This window comes from Peromyscus leucopus, chromosome 15, assembly GCF_004664715.2.
Source record: "Peromyscus leucopus breed LL Stock chromosome 15, UCI_PerLeu_2.1, whole genome shotgun sequence".
Taxonomy (NCBI): Eukaryota; Metazoa; Chordata; class Mammalia; order Rodentia; family Cricetidae; genus Peromyscus; species Peromyscus leucopus.
Genome location: NC_051076.1, coordinates 36,877,292 through 36,895,499, shown reverse-complemented (window position 1 = coordinate 36,895,499; position 18,208 = coordinate 36,877,292). Strand labels below are relative to the sequence as shown.

The window sequence follows — 18,208 nt, the reverse complement described above, 5'->3', positions numbered from 1 at the left end:
GGGATTCCCTCCCAGCCTGCTTTGCTGGCCCTCAATCTTGAGGGCTCAGCACAAAACAACCAGCTTTCTCTCTTTCAATTCAAACTCCTCATTTCTGTTTTAAATTTGGGGTGGTACACAAAGCCAGCTCAAGTTAAGTCTGGCTTTAACTTGAGAGCATTCTAAAAATTTTGAATAGCTCAACTGTTGTCCTACAAATTCCCCAATGAGCGAGGTCTCCTTAAACCTGGTGGCTCCCTCTTCCTGGCAATTCAGAATGACTTAGGGACTCCCACCCTTCTGCCTTCGTGCAAGCTCAAAAATACCAAAGCTAACCCCACCCTGTTTAACAGATCAGTTTAGCATCCGAAGCTGATTTTTCTGAAGAGCACTGGCGAGCTAGCTTTTTGGAAACCAAGAAGAAAAGCCGTCAAGCAGGCAGGCAAGACTTGCACACTCATTCTTGAGTGAGGTACCGCCACAGGTCCCTCTGGCTCCTTCTCACAGCAAAACAGACAAAACAGCAGAGAGTTCCAGGCTCCCTCAGGACTCTGCCTGCCCACTCCCCCCCCCCCCACCCCCAACCCCCGTTTTTCCTCACAGCCCTCATACCATCCTGGCACAGCGGCAGACACTTTCCCAGTCAATTTGAGGTTTTCTAAAACAATAAACTTGATCTTGCTTGTAGCAACATTCAATGTTGAAATGCACGTTTTTGATGTGGAAAGGAAATTCTTCTGAGCACTGCCGAGCAGTGGTTGACAAGCAGAGTAGGGCTTTACTTCCCTGAGGGACAGCAGCCTGTCTGTATTTTCAGTGGTCACAACTTGGAGGAGGATACAACTGACAGCTAGTGACTGGAGGCCAGGGATGCTGTTAATCATCCTCAACGCACAGGAGAGCTGCCATAACAGAAATGTCAGACCCTGAGGGCCCCTGGTGCCAGCCCCTACTGTGGTGGTGGTTGAGCCTGGGCTCTCAAGTCAGGCTGCTGGGGATTAGAACCTGGTGGAGTGGCACTGGGCAAGCTATTTTACCTTACTGTCTATCTGTAAAATGTAAATAATAGTCTATTTTATTGGATTCATGAACCTTAGATAAAAAGGGTATATGTGGAGCTTTTAGGACAACACTTATATTAAGAGCAAAATAAATATTACTAGAAATTTAGCTCAGTTTCAGATAAATCAGAAGTCTAACAGCATTGTCTCATCTTAAGATCCGAACAATACTACCATTTTCTTTGTTTCCTAGGTGAGGAACTTATATCTTGGAGGTGAATGAGTCACCCAGATCTTATGACTTTAAAGCCAAGTTTTTCTTGCATACTCTTTGTCTACCAGTTTGGGGTTCTCTTTCCTCTGCCCATCACCCCTAAAACCTCAAGGATCAAAATTCAAGCACCACAGTCATAAAGGTGCATTATGGGTGGTGGATAGCACTGTGTGTGACAGATGTGGTCAGGTTTTGCTTAATGGGGCATGTGAATATTCTAACTCTCTGAATTAAAACATTTAACTTCATGCATGGATAATTTTGTCTTTACATTTTCTGATTTTGTGGGGTAAAACTCCTTAGTACCTTATATCCTTTAACAGTGTCAGAAATAACTGTATATTGACTACATAGATGAAGAGAAGAATATAGCTTTAACTCAGTATGCTTCAGGTTCCATTTCTGATTAGTTTATGTTGTTTGACAACTAGACCAGAAAATCTGCTTAGAATTGTCAAAATGATTCCATTGCACAGCAGTCTATCTGATACATAATCCTCAGGTCTACATTACAATCTCTGCAGATTTTAAAACAATTGCAGATTAATTGGCTAGACTATACTTAGTTTACATTGAAGTTAGTGATATTGGAGTCACAGTGCAGAGGGCAAATGGATAAAGTTCCTTCAGTCAACGGTTTTCTAGATTTCTTTGGGTAATGGAGAAGGCAAGATCTTAGCCCATGTGCCCCTCATGACCTACACACAGCTTGCCACTACCCAGGCACAGCTGTTTCTTTCAAAGCCCTGGGTCAGCCTCTACTACCCAGCTAGAAAAACGCCATTTACTGGGTCCCATTTGCCTTGGTCTCAAAAATGAGACATTCGAATCTGTGCCAGTTGGTAAATGAGAGGATGCGATGATCACACAGGGTATTTTAACAGGTTTAGGCACCATAATTTTGTCTTGTGCTCACTGCCCCGACCACCAGTATGAAAATCACAAACCTGTAGAGTAAGATGTTTTCAAAGGTTTTTGTTTTTTCAAATGTTGTCTGTTATACTGAGAAAAGAACCAAGGAGGACCTTGGGGAGCTTCTGCAGCACAGCTTAGCTTGCTTACCTTGGAACACTGGGGGGTGCCCTCGTGGGCCTGGAAGGAACTTGCGGAGGGGTTCCGAAGGAGTCACTGCTGTTGGGAAAAGGAGGTAATGGGCCGGGGCGGAATGGGACTGGGGGAGCCCCAGAATGGGGGCCTGGAGAGGGAATGGCAGGGGCTGGTCCACGGCCAGATGTGGGCCTCGTGAGGGGAGCACTTAGAGTTGGCCGCCTTTGGGTGGGGCTTGGAGGAGGTGACCTGAGAAAAGAGACAAAGTTTTAATTTATGCACTCTTCCTTCTTTTTTAATCTTTTTAAAAACAGTTTTGTAATTTCCTGGTTGCTTTTTAAAATTTATTTTTGGCTATATAACTTAGATATGTGTTATAAGATGTCCACATACATAAAAGGATAAATGCTGAGATTTTGGTCTCCTTCCTTCCTTTCTGGAGATAATATCAGTTGCTGGTGTTTCTTTTAAACATATAGGTATGTGAATACACACACATATATAATCTCATGCCCTATACTCTCCCTTCTTTTAAGCTTATCTTTCCATATGGGGAAACTCAACATTATTTTACTCTTTTAATGACTGTGTGGTGGTTTGAAAGAAAATGGCCCCCAAAGGGAGTGGCACTATTAGGTGGTGTGGCCTTGTTGGAGGAAGTGTGTCACTGTGGGGATGGGCTTTGAGGTCTCTTTTGCTCCAGCTTCCCTCATTGTGACAGACAAACCATTTCTGGTTGCCTTATGATCAAGATGTAGCCAGCATCATGTCTGCCTGCACGATGCTCCCCGCAGAGTTCATAATGGACTGAAACCTCTCAACTCTAAGTAGCCACCTCAGTAAAATGTTTTCCTTTATAAGAGTTGCCATGGTCATGGTGTCTCTTCACAGCAATAGAAACCCTGACTATGACAGACTCTCAAGTTTCACTGTCAGGATTCATTAAGCTTCTTTCTGAAGAGAGTTGATGCACTTGGACCCCTCCTGAACTTTTCCCTTTTGCTTTTGGATCCGTATTGGCTTGGGAAAGCATCCTCAGAAACAGAGTGGACAAGCTCAGTAGAGCTCAGGTGCTGTGGAGCTCCCTCCCTACCTGCGGGAATGTTGGAGCCAGGAGTCATCTACTGGAGGTGGGGCTGGGGTTGACACAGTGGCCGTGTTGATGTCACCAATGATCACAAGGGCTTCTTTCAAGGCTTGGTACATTCGGAGCATCTCATCCCGGCGCTGAGCCTGCTCAGCAGACTCTTCCATCAGAGTGTTTTGGTCCTCAGAAGAATATAGTTGTGCTAGGAGCTCAGAGTTGATGAAGTCTTTAACCTGTAAGAAAAGTTAAAATGAGAAGGAATAAACACAGACTCTGTTGTTATAGCCCACAAATGTCTCCCCACCCCCTGAGAAAAGGGAAATGCCATAAGACTGTTTTATTTGCCATTGCATTGGTGCACAGAAAAAGTCTCCCTTTTGGTCTTTCAAAACAATGATAGTAAGATAACTGAAGAAAGGCCAAGCCTTGCTACCATAAGAGTAGGGCTCATTAGCTGTGGGAAGGTCTCATGAGGTTGTTAGAGGCTACTTGGTTTATACAACAGGAAGGTCCTGTGAGGTAAGCAGCATTATTTTTGATAGAAAATGGTGGTGCAAAGAGAGTTTTGTAGTTCAACAAGTTTTCTATTCCTCAGCATTCCCATCAAAATAATCAAACATTATTGAAGTTTTTTTTTTTTTTTTTTTTTTTTTTTTTTTTTTTGAGACAGGGTTTCTCTGTTGTTTTGGTGCCTATCCTGGATCTTGCTCAAACTCACAGAGATCTGCCTGGCTCTACCTCTCTAATGCTGGGATTAAAGGTGTGCGCCACCACTGCCTAGCACATTATTGAAGTTTTCAGGGTATAGTAAAAGCAAAATTAGCATGTATAAGTGGATATTAAATACTGATTATAACTATATATATATAATCAGTTATATATATATATATATATAACTATATATAGGAGAACTATGCAAGTTGATTGAAAGCAAAAAGAGATATATTGCATTTTCTAGAGGTTTGCAAGCTAAGTCAGTTAATGATGATGAGGATTGGACCTGGGTTTCATAGATGTAACAGATACATAAACAATGCACATAAGTCTTGGTTAAACAGTATCTTGTAGCAGGATGGGAATAGAAAGGGTACATAACACAGAGGGCGAGGGGGCCAGTCCCTATGCTTCATCAGGTCTAAGCATTAGCCACCCACTTTGTATGACACTAAGGAGAAAATATCAGCTAATCTATGATAAAATTTCCAGTTATCATTGAATATAAATGCATGCCCATACTAAATGTGAGAAAATGAATGTGCAAATCAATGAAATATATATGTCCCCAATTCCTTTAAAGATTATATGATTTAATTCACCACATAGTGATGAAATAACATTAAAACTCCACAGATGCAAAAACAAATTTAGGGACTGTTTCAGTGATGTTTCCAAGGTCATACAGTTGTAACTTCAACCTGAAGTCTTCTGCTCAATGCTAATTCAATTTCCTAAAAACATATCACAATGTTTAAATGCTTAGAAAAGACAATTTACATTTCTTCCTCTTTTTTTGTTTTTTCAAGATAGTGTTTCTTTGTGTAGCCCTGGCTGTCCTGGAACTTGCTCTAGAGACCAGGCTGGCCTTGAACTCAGAGATCTGCCTGCCTCTGCTGGGATTAAAGGCGTGTGCCACACTCTATTTTCTTATCATCATGCTGGTAATCCAAGGTCCTTTGCATAAGTGTATTGAACTATACCACCAACTTAACCGTTGATAGTTTAGAGAAGCTAGCAAGTATGATCATTTAAACCAAGAAAAATAATCCAATTTAAAGTTTTCAGTGCTTCTGTTATTTGAGAAAGCTGCATCTTATCTGGATTACTTAGATCCAGATAAAATGCCAAAGCAAGAGTATTTGTTTAAAATTTAGAATGATGACAGGACACCATCATGTGCTCAGTTAAGATTCCTGGATTGTAGTTAAGATTGTTACTCAAATGAGAAGATTCTAAAACAGTTTCCTTTTTTTTAATGGAATTTTTAAAAACTGAGAACACTGCAAGAGGGCCACAGGGTAGGGCTGCAGGTAGGTTTCCCCTACAGGTGAAGTCAGTGGGTCACATGGGCCAAGGGGATGGGATGTCTTCCTATGGCTTTGTTTTTTTTGTGTATATGTGTAGCATTTGGGTATGTAGTTCGTACTATTGGAAGGAAGGCAGTCCAGTTTAGCTGGTGTACAATTCTCAGATTAGCATGAGCCACTCACTGTTGAATAGAACTTCCAGTCCTGGTCCAAGGCTAGGATCACAGGGGGCGGGTTGCATGCAGCTCTGTAATGCCATTCCTGTCTGACCTTCGGATTTGCAAAGATAGACTGACTCAGAATATGTGCTGATGAACTTTCAAGATGGTAGATGAAGACAGTTGCTGCCACATCTTAGAACATGAATTTGATCACTGGGTTTCATGTAATGGATAGATAGCAAAGACTCAGATTCCTTGTAAGTTGTCCTTTGGCAAGAGCACTCTAGTAGCACTGTGGGTGAACACACACATAAACCATAGTGCCAAATGGGAAGACAGATAACTGATTGACTTCATTCCTTGCCCAGAGTGAGCAGATACTTAAGTTGAGTTTGGAGAACTGGTGGATCTTATTTCTTGAGAGGGGAGGGAAGGGGAGACAGGAGAGAGGACCAGTTTCTCTCTCTCTCTCTCTCTCTCTCTCTCTCTCTCTCTCTCTCTCTCTCTCTCTCTCTCTTCTTTCTTTCTTTCCCTCTCTCTCTTTCTTGTAAAGATTTCAAATATGTAACTAATTCTATTTGTAAGAGCACCAGCTGAATTAGTCTTATTGTGTTGAAATTAACAGTTTCCTGCATATATTTTGTAAACCAAGAGTGATTCAAACATGGGAGAAATGGAATACATACTGTATTCAGGGGACTGTCTGGAAGGTGTAGAAAGCAAATTTGTTCAGTAAGTCTAGGACAAAATGTGATATCTCTGGTACTAATGAAAAATGTTTAAACTTTATCCATTTGGCAGTATGACACCATGAAAGGCTTTTGACAAGTAAGTGAAACAAGTCATTAGAAAAATTAATCTGGTTTTAATTGGAAAAAATTTGCAAGCTTCGTAGTAGAGACAGACCCAATAGGAGGCTATTGCTTATTCATGGAATGATGAGAATTTATCAGTGCCACAGAATGGAAAAGATGGGTACATGTGAATAACATTTCAAAGGAAAAATCATCTGGTGGTGTCTGCATGAGAAGAGCAAGGAAGAAAAGAACCAGTGAAAGGTGTCTCTAGCATTGATAATGGAAAATCAAATGGCAGAAAGGAAAGACGGATTTTGAAGAAAGGTAGAAAATTTGGCCTTTGGAATATTTCACGGTCTTTGAGGATTTATTCACTTCTAAACACACATGCAGGTACCCACGAAGGCAGAGATTTTTTTGTACAGACCTTCCATTGTTGGGTGTGTATGTGTGCACTTGGATACGAGGTGCAACTTAAAACTCAAAACCAGACTATTTCCCTGGCATCAATCATCAGTTGGGTTGAGCTCTTTTGAAGTTTTACATCATGCTGGAGTATCACTTAGGAGCTATTAAATAAATTTTTCAAAGAAGATCCAAGAATAGTTCTAAAGCAGATCTGAATTATGAATCAACAGTTCAATTATGGACTGAAATAATAAGGAGTCCTGCCTGATACTACACACCAAAGCTTACCTGCTGCCCAGTATGCCCTCATTTGGCAGTGCTGTGAAGGAGTGAAGGCTGGTAATAAGAGGAAAGACACATTGCTATTGTTTTCCCTGTAAGTGGGCTCTATTGGCTTTGGGGAGACAGAGGCCAGAAACTACAGAGAGCTATTGTAATAGTGTGACTGTCAAGATGGTCAGGCCCTGGGTGGAGCTCCGGGAGTCCAGTTAGCGAGAAAGAGGAGGGTTTATATGAGCGAGAACTGTTGAGACCAAGGTTGGATAAAGCACAGGGACAAATAGCCAAACAAATGGAAACACATAAACTGTGAGCCAATGGCTGAGGGCCCCCCCAATTGGATCAGGCCCTCTGAATGGGTGAGAAAGTTGATCGGCTTGATCTGTTTGGGAGGCATCCAGGCAGTGGGTCCTGGTCCTGTGCTCATTGCATGAGTTGGCTGTTTGAAACCTGGGGCTTATGCAGGGACGCTTGGCTCGGCCTGGGAGGAGGGGACTGGACCTGCCTGGGCTGAGTCTACCATGTTGATCTCAGTCCTCAGGGGAGGCTTTGCCCTGGAGGAGGTGGGAATGGGGGGTGGGCTGGGGGAAGGGGAGAGGGGCAGGAAGGGGGAGAACAAGGGAATCCGTGGCTGATATGTAGAACTGAATTGTATTGTAAAATAAAATTAAATAAAATTAAAAAAAAAAGACATGTGCTTAAAGACCCCAAATGGGTTAACATTTTATTTTAGATGTAAGGAAAAGTTTAGGCTGTCTTCTGGGTAGCCTAGCCTTGCTTTTCAATGCTACAACTAGATTTTGGAACAACAAACCCAGTTGATGGGGGTGGGGACATTGATGGGGGGGGTGTTTCCAGACAGTTTAGGGGCTTTCTGAGCCATTTGGGTGTCAGTGGCACAAATATTTAAATCAAGGATTCTGCAACACAATTAGAGACCCAGTAGATCTTTCTTAGGTGATAGCATTTGGAAAATACCTCAGAGAACAGAACAGACCAATTATACTTGGACAGGATATTTGGGGCAATATTTATGCTTTTAATTATAACACCTTATAACCTATACATCTTTGTGTGGCTCACAAAAATTCTCACACACAAAATCCCATTCCAGCTCAAACTCTGCAGGCTAAATAAACAGGCATTACCACACCATGTCCCACTGCTCAGTGTAAAGGAATGTGAGGTCATTAAAAATGTTCCACATGGTTTTCCCGCTTCTAACTTTTAACCCTTCCCTAGTCCCCTGGAAGATGTTTGGCTCTTATCTTAAACTTTCTTTGTTATGACTGAGCCATTTTAACATCTTTACCAAGAGACAGTTCGGTTGCCTGGGAGATCGTTCCACAGTGTAGTCTCTTGGTGAAACAGGGTGATGTGGTTTCACATGTGTAAACTTTTTCACTGAGTAGTTTCATTTTGTTCATCTGGGGATGTGACACTCAGGTCATTGTCCTCCCTGCCTCCTCCCCAACCCCCCGTGGATTTAGTTCTGCTGGTTTCCTTCTGCAAAATACAACCTCCATGGACTCAGTGCCGGACAAAGGAGGTCAGAAAAATGCACATGCTGTGAGGTCCACAGTTCAGAGACAGGCGAAATATAAAAAAGAGTGGGAGTGTTCCTTGGTGGGGCAGAAGGTAGGAGAGCCTCTTGTGAACATTTTGGGAGTGGGGGAGATGCTGTGTTTGGCCTCTACAAATGGATCATGGTCTAAATGCTGGAATAATGGTTTGGCATTAAGGACATGTTTTGAAACTAGGGCACATGGTACTGCTTTTCCACCAAAGAGCAGATGACCAGGAAGGTCATGGTGGACCTGTGGGGGCCTTGGGGACTCAACAGTACCATTCCAAGTGTGAAGAGCTTCTGGGTTTCATGACCTCAGTGGATTTTTTTTTTTCCCCAGAATTCATAAGAACTTTTAAAGGCCACTTTGTATTCTGTGAGTTTGTTTGAATGTGAGACACAATGTTTTAAGACATTGTTTCTCATGTTCAAATGAATGCTAATTAAATCTTTGAGTCACAGGATGTGTCCCAGGAGATAACCCTGTGGCCATACTGGGTCAGGGGAGAAGCTCTCTGAGTAGGGCTGACTTAGAGCTGGAGCTCCCAATCGGAGGCACCTTGTCTGCTGCTGGAGCAGAGACAGCATCAGACTGAGAAAAAGCCCCTGAGACCCCCAGCTGTGCAGCCAGGGCAAGTCACTTAACTTTCCTGTGCCTCAGTTCTCCACATAGAAGATGTGGAAGAGAACACATTTTCAAACAAAAAACGACCCGCCGTACATGTTTTAGAATAAAGCTGGCTTCCCTTATTCTGTGATGGAGCACTCCTGGTGGGGTGAGATCTGGGGGAGACGCCGTCGTCATGGGCTATTGTGTGTGCTGGTCTTAAAGTCCCACGCAACTTTGCTGCTCCGACTTTAACTTGGGGCCGCCTGTCATAAAGGCGCTGTTCCTTTGTGCTCTGTTACCTGGTATGTTTAAGTAACGAAACAGCTGCTGGCTTTCAATAGACAAAGGCTTACAGTATGTCTGAGGCCAGGCATTTATGGCCTGGCTTTAAACTTCTTAAACAATTCCATATGGAGAGCTGAGTGGCAGAACACTTAATGTAAACTTTCAAAGGAAACTGCCCACTGAATCCTGAACTTTATGAAAGCTGGCTGAAACATATTCCTTTTCGGGAGGCCAGGCAGCCATTCCCGCTTCGAGGGTGAAAGGCCACGGGCCAGGAAGACAGAGAGTGCATCTTCAGCATTTATTTGTTCTGATGGAATACCAGTTTACAGAATAGGTAGAATTTAGACTACTTTTGCTAGATGTGGTTCTATTACTAATTCTCTCGTTTTATCAGTTTAAACTGAATTAAAAACTCCAGCTTCCCTGCATCGTATAGGGCTGTTGATTTATTAGGTCTGTTTCTTTGTACTTAACAAGATACATCTGGAATGAACAGAAAGGCTTGGGCATTGAGATGCCATGAGAGTGTAAGTACATTGTTTTAAGAAGATTTCATTCTCTATTTGAAAAAAAATATATAAGTTAGAAATATATATTATAGATATAAAATGTTATAGATACAAAATGTTTTTTATACATAGGAAAAATAGAGGCACAATAATAATACTCAAGAAAAGTCATCATTGTATGTGTCTACCACTCATTCTGGTAGATGCAAAAACTAAATTTCCCTGAGAAGGCAGCATGTCCTCTAATAGTTGGTTTTCTCTGTCTTCCCATTAGTCTCTGACCTTGGAGTTCAGGTCTTAATTGACGTCTCCTTTCCCATGACTCTTACGTGAGGTCTCTCTCGAGATAACTGGCAGAGCTTGCCCTCCAAGAATAATATTCTGGAGGTGAGTGTTTGGGCATTTCATTAAAGCAAGCAAATTCAGGAATGAAGGGCTGGGGAAACTACAATTATCTGTGTGTGTGTTTTCATTTAATGTTTGAGGTGAAAGCAGAAGAGATTTGCAGTAGGATTTTTTTTTCTTCTTTTTAACTAATTTGTGTCAAGCTACTTCTCAGAGCCACAGACAGGAAGTACGATTTCCTGCGCTGATGATTTAATATAACGCAGAGCAAAGCGGAGCTGGAACCAAAGACAGGACTAATGACTCTCGGGAAACCAGTGGAAAGATAAATGATCCCTAATCAGGACAATGTTTAAATAAGCAAGTGCCTGATACACCACAGCAACACAACCTGAATTCATTTACGCAAAGTTAAGAGGGTAATTTTCAAGACACACAGACTATTTGTTCAGTACTTCAGATTTGTCTAAATAGCTAGCAGCCACATCTGTCACATTGTCTGATAGTTCTGTGAGGTCCCTTCACATTTCCACTGACGTTCCAGAAGTGACTGACTTCAGCTCCGCGGGCCTAAAAAGCTGGGCTTTAGGTTAGACAACTGACCCCTGAGCAGCCATGGTGATATTTATAGTTTCTGCTTTTCCAGCTCATTGCTTACCTGCTGTGTAGACTTCAATATCTTACTTGGGTACACAAAAATAGTCAAATGTAAGATTGGTCACCTGAGTGCTCAGGACTTCTTAAAGCAAGGCATATACAATTAGAGGTTATACACAAGCAGATTGTCATGAAGCACTTTAGAAATACATCTTGAAACACAGAAAATGATTAATAGTCCTTAAATAGGCAGCCATATTAATTACTTACATTTGCCACAGTATCTTGGCATACCTATCCTTCTGGAACAAATCCTTAAGGAAGACACAAACGCACAGCAGCCAATTGGTCCCATTAGGTCAAGAGCCCAAGAACCAGACTTAGAACCCAGGTTTCTCCTGAAGTCTAGTGTAGGGCTCTTTTCACTTTCACAGTTTGGTTTTTGACTTCTCACAAACCATGTTCATAATATATTTAAAACAAAAGATGTCCCGAGAAGGTACATAAAGTGCTTGGTATCCCATTAACAAGATTCAGAAAAGGCCATTTTTCTCGATTAACTGATTTCATTTATACTTTAAAAATTGAACTACCAAAAGAACACAGCCAGACTGCACAGGTTAAATACCACAGCCAGGCTGCACAGGTTAAATACCACAGCCAGACTGCACAGGTTAAATACCACAGCCAGACTGCACAGGTTAAATACCACAGCCAGGCTGCTGCCAACCAAAGAAGGAAAGACCCAGATGAAACGAATCCACTAATGGCTACACTAGTGGAGCTCTGAAAGACTGGTGGTTATAGCATCCTTATCTTAGGCACCGAAGCTGAACTGGGCACAGTGGCTCACACCTGGAATCCCAACATTGGGGAGGCTAAGATAGGAAGGGTCCCCTGAGATCCAGGTCAGCCTGGGCTGCAGAGTGAAACACTGTCTCAAACAAGCAAACAAATGAAAACAAACAAACAAACAAAAGAACAATATGACTGACTGTACAGTCAGGGAATAAGGTAAGAAGTCCTTGCCGGGGGGTGGTGGCGCACGCCTTTAATCGCAGCACTCAGGAGGCAGAGGCAGGCAGATCTTTGTGAGTTCGAGGCCAGCCTGGTCTACCAAGGGAGTTCCAGGAAAGGCACAAAGCTACACAGAGAAACCCTGTCTCGAAACCCCCCCCCAAAAAAAAAGTCCTTTCCTAGGTGAAAAGAACATTCCATAGTTTGTAGATGATACAAATGATCATATTGTCATAAACTCTGTGTGTGTAGGAAAAAGTATTATCCTTGGCTTTTAATCAAGGTCGAGACTAGGCATCTGATTTTCATTGGTAACTTTGCAAGTCCACAAATATGGTATTCTTTGCTCCTTTCTAGAAGAGAGCCAACCAGAAGGAACTTGATGCTGTGGCTGGAAATTCCCTCTATGTTCTCTCTCATTGGTTACCCACTTATAAAGGCAGAACCACACACCTGGGCAGTAAATAATTTGGTTATTCAGAAAATGTCTCAGAGATACTCAAGAAAAGGTGATCAGTTTCCAGGTAAGGAAGGTCAGAGGTTAAAAGGAGGGAGTTTATAAACACTTACATTATTGATCATCAGATGCATTATTGTTTTTGGAATTAGGTCTCGGATGCATTTGTTGATTATTGACATGTAAGAGTCTACTAGGTTGCGTATGGTCTCCACTTGCCTCTCCAACTGTGGGTCCATGGAAAAGTTTTCTGCTTGGCCATTTTCATCATTTTCATTCTAACAAAAGGGAAACAAAATGTGGATTATGTCATATTCTCTCAGAATAAAAACAAGACCAAACATCAAGTGATTGATTTCTGCTTAGATCTGGTTGTCATCCTACTTTGAACTCACCGTGTCCTAGCAAAAGCAAACATTCTGAATGAACATTGAGATGAATAACCAAATAAACAGCACACCTAACAACATACCTCGGGAGAACAACCTATTCTTAAGCCATTGGTAAGCTGCCCAGAGGCCTGAGTCCAAACAGATGATGCAGACGCCAGGCTCAGGGAGTAGTCTCCAGGGATCCTATAGATTAGAATAACCTTGATGTAGTTCTGGCACTGCTGGGTTTGCTCTGGATTGGATCAGCCCAGATTCAAACCTCAATCCCCTAGGACTGGCCAGGAGTCCAAATCTGAGATCTGGAAGATAATTCATTCTTTCATGCACTTGCTGGAATTTGCTGTGTAAATTCATGCGTCTGTCACCACTGCAGAGGACTGGCTCCATTGTGGAAAACCAGCCATTTTAACTTCCAATGTGTTATTCTTTGAATAAAGCAGAACCCTTTCATACACAAAGAATTTATTTGTGCAACATGAGTGGAGCATCTGTTTTCTATACTCTCTGACTTGAGTTAATTAATTTTGGCTTATCCACCCAGAGGCTGGGCTGGAATGGCATCTTCATCATTAAGAGCTGACCTATTGGCTTGGCATTGAAATCAATTTAGAACAAATGGTCTCTATTTCAAGTCAGGTTGAACCATCTAAACCTCAAAACAGCATACAGATATTGTTAGTGGTCTGGCTACTTTCTCATATTTGGAAAGATTTAATTATGAACGAGGGGGGAGGGTGCGATAATTTATTGCTCCTAACATTGGCTTGGAGTACTTTTCTTTGGAAATGTACGTACTTTGATCTGCCAGGTTTTCAATCAGCTTCAGGCCAAAGCACTGTGCTAAATAACTGGATCTATAAATGACGAGTCTTTTCTTTGAATCGATAAACGTGTATGAAAGCCACGTTTTTAGGTTACAAAACCATCAATGATAAAAAAAAATGTATAAGCATTTCTATATCAGAAGTGTCTCTTTGAAAATGTTAAGATATTGTATGTTCACTCTAAAAATCAGTGGTCCTTTTCTGCCTTGAGAATGTGACCCCATACTTTGATGTGGGCTAGCAGAATAAGAGGATTTCTAGGGTGGCTGGAATACTCAGAATGTTAGTGATTCTGCTGTTCTATTTTTTTTTTTAAAGTGGTCTCAGGTCACTGAAAAAATTAAATCTGGTGTAATAGTTCTTTCTTTTTTAATGAGCTTGTGACAAACTGATGCTTTAGATGAAAAGAGTCGAAGACATTCCTAGTTAAAACCGTATTGAAAATGCATAACTGCTACAACGACACACATCCCTCTGTTAGCTGCAGAAGCCCCTCTTCCTAGCGTGTGCCAGTTCCTTTCGTATTTCCAGTCCGCTTCACCATTCCCTCTTCCGACAAGCCCCTGCTGTTCTAAGATCTTCCACTGTTTCTTCCTCTGAACGCATTCCTGCACTTACTTATATTACCATTCATCTTAACTCTGTGCTTTCCCCCCACTAGAGTCCAGGATTGTATTCCTTCATTCTTAGCATAGACCTCAGTGTTATCGGAGGAAAGGGGAGGTGGTTCATGCTACAGATGGGTTTACCTAAGTCAATGAAACTGCCCTAAGGCACAAAACATAGACCTTTATGGAGAAAAAGTGTTTTCTATGTAAAGCAACATAAGCCTCCACAATGATAGTACAATCCAGTTTGCTGCTCTGGCCTACAAGATTCATGGGTTTTGCTATTGTATTTAGTGATGGGTGTGATAGTGTTTCAGTATCAACCTGTTCTCTCTCTCAGAACCTATTTCAGCATTTGTTGTGTTTTATAGACCATAATAAGCACTTTGTATATAGCACCTTAGTGCTGGGAGGTGGGTACCAGGGTTATCGTACCCCATAGAGGAGCACGATAAAGCTCTGAAGTCCATTCAACTAATGTAAAATGAGCATGATTTCAAAAACAGGAAGTATAAAATAACTATTACATCAAATCAGTTTTATACATGAAATAATAAAGAATTTAAAAACTTTCTAGGAAAATGTCATTAAAATACTGTTTTCTCAAGAACCAAATGACTGAACTAAAAGAGGAAAGCTGAATCCCCAAGACACATTGAACCTCCAGGTAAAAAACTGTTATTTGATTTCATATAGAAACTTGGAACCTCCCTATTCCACACTAGTTAATTAACATTTAGCCTTGCTTTACATTTGCTTTTGTACTTCTTGAAATCAGAAGCAATAATCAAAGTATCGGAATGAACAACACATACAGGGGTAGTAGAGGAAACACCCCAGGACAGGCTAGGACTTTGTGAAAAGGACCCTGATAGTGCATGGAATAAAACCAAGAATTGGTAAGTGGGATTGCGTGACAAGCTTCTGCACAGAAAAGGAAAAAGTAAAGCCACAGCCTACAAAATAAAAAGAAATCTCTGCCAGCTATACATCTGACAAGGGATCAGTATCTAGAATCTATAATGAACTAAGAAACTCAAATGCTAAAATACCCCCAATCCTCCAGTCAGCTAATGGACAAATGAACAAGATTCTTCTAAAACAATGCAGTACAAGTAGCCAACACACATGGAAAAGTTCCTTAGCATCCAAGAAAGGGAAACCTATACGGAGATAACAGATTACCTCGTCAGAATGGCTCTTCCTAAAACAAAAACCAAAACCCACATTAAGTGCCAGTGGGGGTGGGACAGAGGACACGTGCACATTGCTGCTGGGAACAGAAATATGCTCTGTGACTCTGGACATCAGGATGGAGTTTCCTCCAAAACAAAAACCCAAACGACCATATCATCCAGCTCTGCTACTCCTGGGGGCAGACCCAAGAAGATGTAAGTCAGTGTAACACAGAGATACCTACTCGGCCATGTTTTCCACAGTACACCTCAGTGCAGCCAAGCTATGGAATTTGCCTTGGTGCCTCTCAACAAGTGAATGCATGAAGAAAAGGTAATATACATACATACATATATGTATCTTTTATTTTACCATAAAGAAGAATCAAATTCTGCCTTTTGCAGGAAAATGGATGGAATTGGTGCACCCTATTAATTGAATAAACCATACGCAAACAGACCAGTATCACATTCTTTCATGAGAAACTTAGGTTTTACACACACACACACACACACACACACACACACACACACACACACACACACAAATAGAGGAGGGACAATTGAGTAAGAGGAAGAGAAGACTGGGGGACAGGAGAGTCGGAGTCAACATGACCAAAGTATGTGATAAACTTGAACAAGAACACCATGGAATCCTTTGATTTGAATGACGAATCATACATGAATTAAAAAGTCAAATTTTGAACATAAGTTAAAAATTCCAAATCAGCCAATGAGACAATATGAAATCCCTGTAGAAATCTAGTAGACTGTGTTCTCACACAAATCATAACTACTCAGGGAATGCAGTGGACACATTAGGGAAATCATGGAATCCAGAATGCAAACTGACTTCAACTTTACACCGAAGCAGGAACTGGCCTCTCTAGTGTCTCAGGTGAGTGGGAAGGAGTCTGTAGGTGGGATTCTTTAATCAAACACTTGCAGCAAGCAGACAGGACACTCCTTTCCTCTGCCCCCGACCTCAGCTCAAATCCTCTTGCCTCTTTCTGGTTGTGTGCTGTGTATGATTTCGTAGTTTTTTTCTTTGTTTAAATTATAGGATTGCAATTGGATTCTTTGCAGTCAAAGTACCAAAGTGACAGCTGTTTATCATTATCCTCATCAAGGGAATGTAAAATAAAAATAGTAATTTGTCTCTGATCTTTGGGGCAAAAACAGAGTGGTCTGCAAACATTTAACCTTTTATGTGCAGGTTCATTGATGCTGTTTACAAAATGTGAATAATACGGTAGAAACATTTTCTTCCCTGAAAAACACCATGGACAGGCCATCTTGCTGCATGTTTTTTTCTAACAGCTTTTGAGATAGCCAATTAAAGCAATGAAAACAACCTTACAAATATGAAGTTTACAAAGTTTCATATATCTTATGAATTAGTCACACGGTATTTAAGAAACAGACTTCCGTTTTCTTACAAAATTTTAACTAAAGAAAACATTACATCTCTTCTTCCACCACGTGGGTCCCAGTGATTGAACTTGGGCGGCCAGGCTTGGTGGTGAGCACTTTTACCCCTGAGCCACCTCAGTGGCCCCCCAATTTTTAGTAGAAAAGTTGTAAAGTATACTAATTTAAGAGGTGAGGGAGTGAAATGTTAAATGGGGGGGGGGATAATTTTCATTAAATATTGAAGGCTCCATTACAGAACTCAGAGTTTGACTGGAACACCTATTTTTCAGGTCTTTCTTATTTTCCTTAGACAAATCTCTAAGTTATATCATAGCTCGAGAACCACTGGAGCCACCCAGAAAGTAATGTTGAGACCAACCCTTCAAAATGGAGTAATGGATATTAAAAGTGTCTAAGCAGTAATATGTACATAAAATATATCAAGGCCAGGGACTCATTGCATCTGTTCTCAATAGTGGAGAACACTGTAGGATAATATCTAATAGATCTATGCATGTTTTCCAGATAACCAACAGTTGCCTTCTCTAAGACACTGAATATGATTATACAGTTCACGACTACTTTAAACAAAGAATAAAAAATATATATGATTGGACTTTTCCTTAATGAACCCAGTCATCGTTATGAAAACACTGTAACTATGGAAATTCACCTTCAGATTTTTCCAGCCCCACATTATTGGAAATGTTTTTACTGAAAACTTTCCTTACTTCCCGTCATTTGCCTCTTAAGTTATGGCTCTAAAGGTATGTAACCACACTTGTACAAAAGAGTCTGTGGACTACGGTCCAGAAAGTTGAAGAGGGTGGTCTAGGTGTCAGGCGGGCAATGTGACAAGTGTCAATGAATATTTAGTGTGTGGCATGGAACTATGAAAGATATAAAGTGTAAAAGAGGCCCACACGTGAGCACCAAGCAGGTAGGGCATAAAGAAAACCGTGAGCCTGATCAACGGTTGTACTCAAGGGGCTCAGGGCACAGAGGACCTTAGGGTAGGTTTATAGATGGAAACATTTGATAATGATCTCGGAACACCCTGACTGCAGGGGCATGCCCACTATTATCCCTCCAGTATTTTGCAGGAGCTTCCTGAGGAGTTGGGTTTTTGTTTCAGAGCCTGAAATAGCTGGTATCACCATGGGGGGAAAGAAGGCCTTTGCATCCCTTGAACCGAGTTCTTCATGTAGAGCCCTTATCCATGGACAAGATAAAGAACCATCCACATCCCACTCTGCATTTGGCTAACCAGAGAGCTTGACTATCACTGAAGGTATCCGTAGATTTCAGTTGTGGTTGCAGTCAAAACTTCTAGCAGCAGGAGGGGCATG

At 41.4% G+C, this 18,208-nt stretch overlaps 1 protein-coding gene across 8 annotated transcripts in view; it reads right to left on the bottom strand.

Annotated features, from left to right (window-relative positions):
- Dnm3 (dynamin 3) overlaps positions 1-18,208 on the bottom strand; it is a 500,231-nt gene that overhangs the window by 25,749 nt on the left and 456,274 nt on the right. For all 8 annotated transcript variants that reach the window (XM_037211326.1, XM_028864441.2, XM_028864444.2 and 5 more), the window contains 3 exons: positions 12,561-12,725; positions 3,395-3,621; positions 2,317-2,550 (listed from right to left, as the gene is read on the bottom strand). In XM_037211326.1, coding sequence (XP_037067221.1) covers positions 2,317-2,550; positions 3,395-3,621; positions 12,561-12,725 — 626 coding nt within the window. The remainder of the gene's footprint in view (positions 1-2,316; positions 2,551-3,394; positions 3,622-12,560; positions 12,726-18,208) is intronic.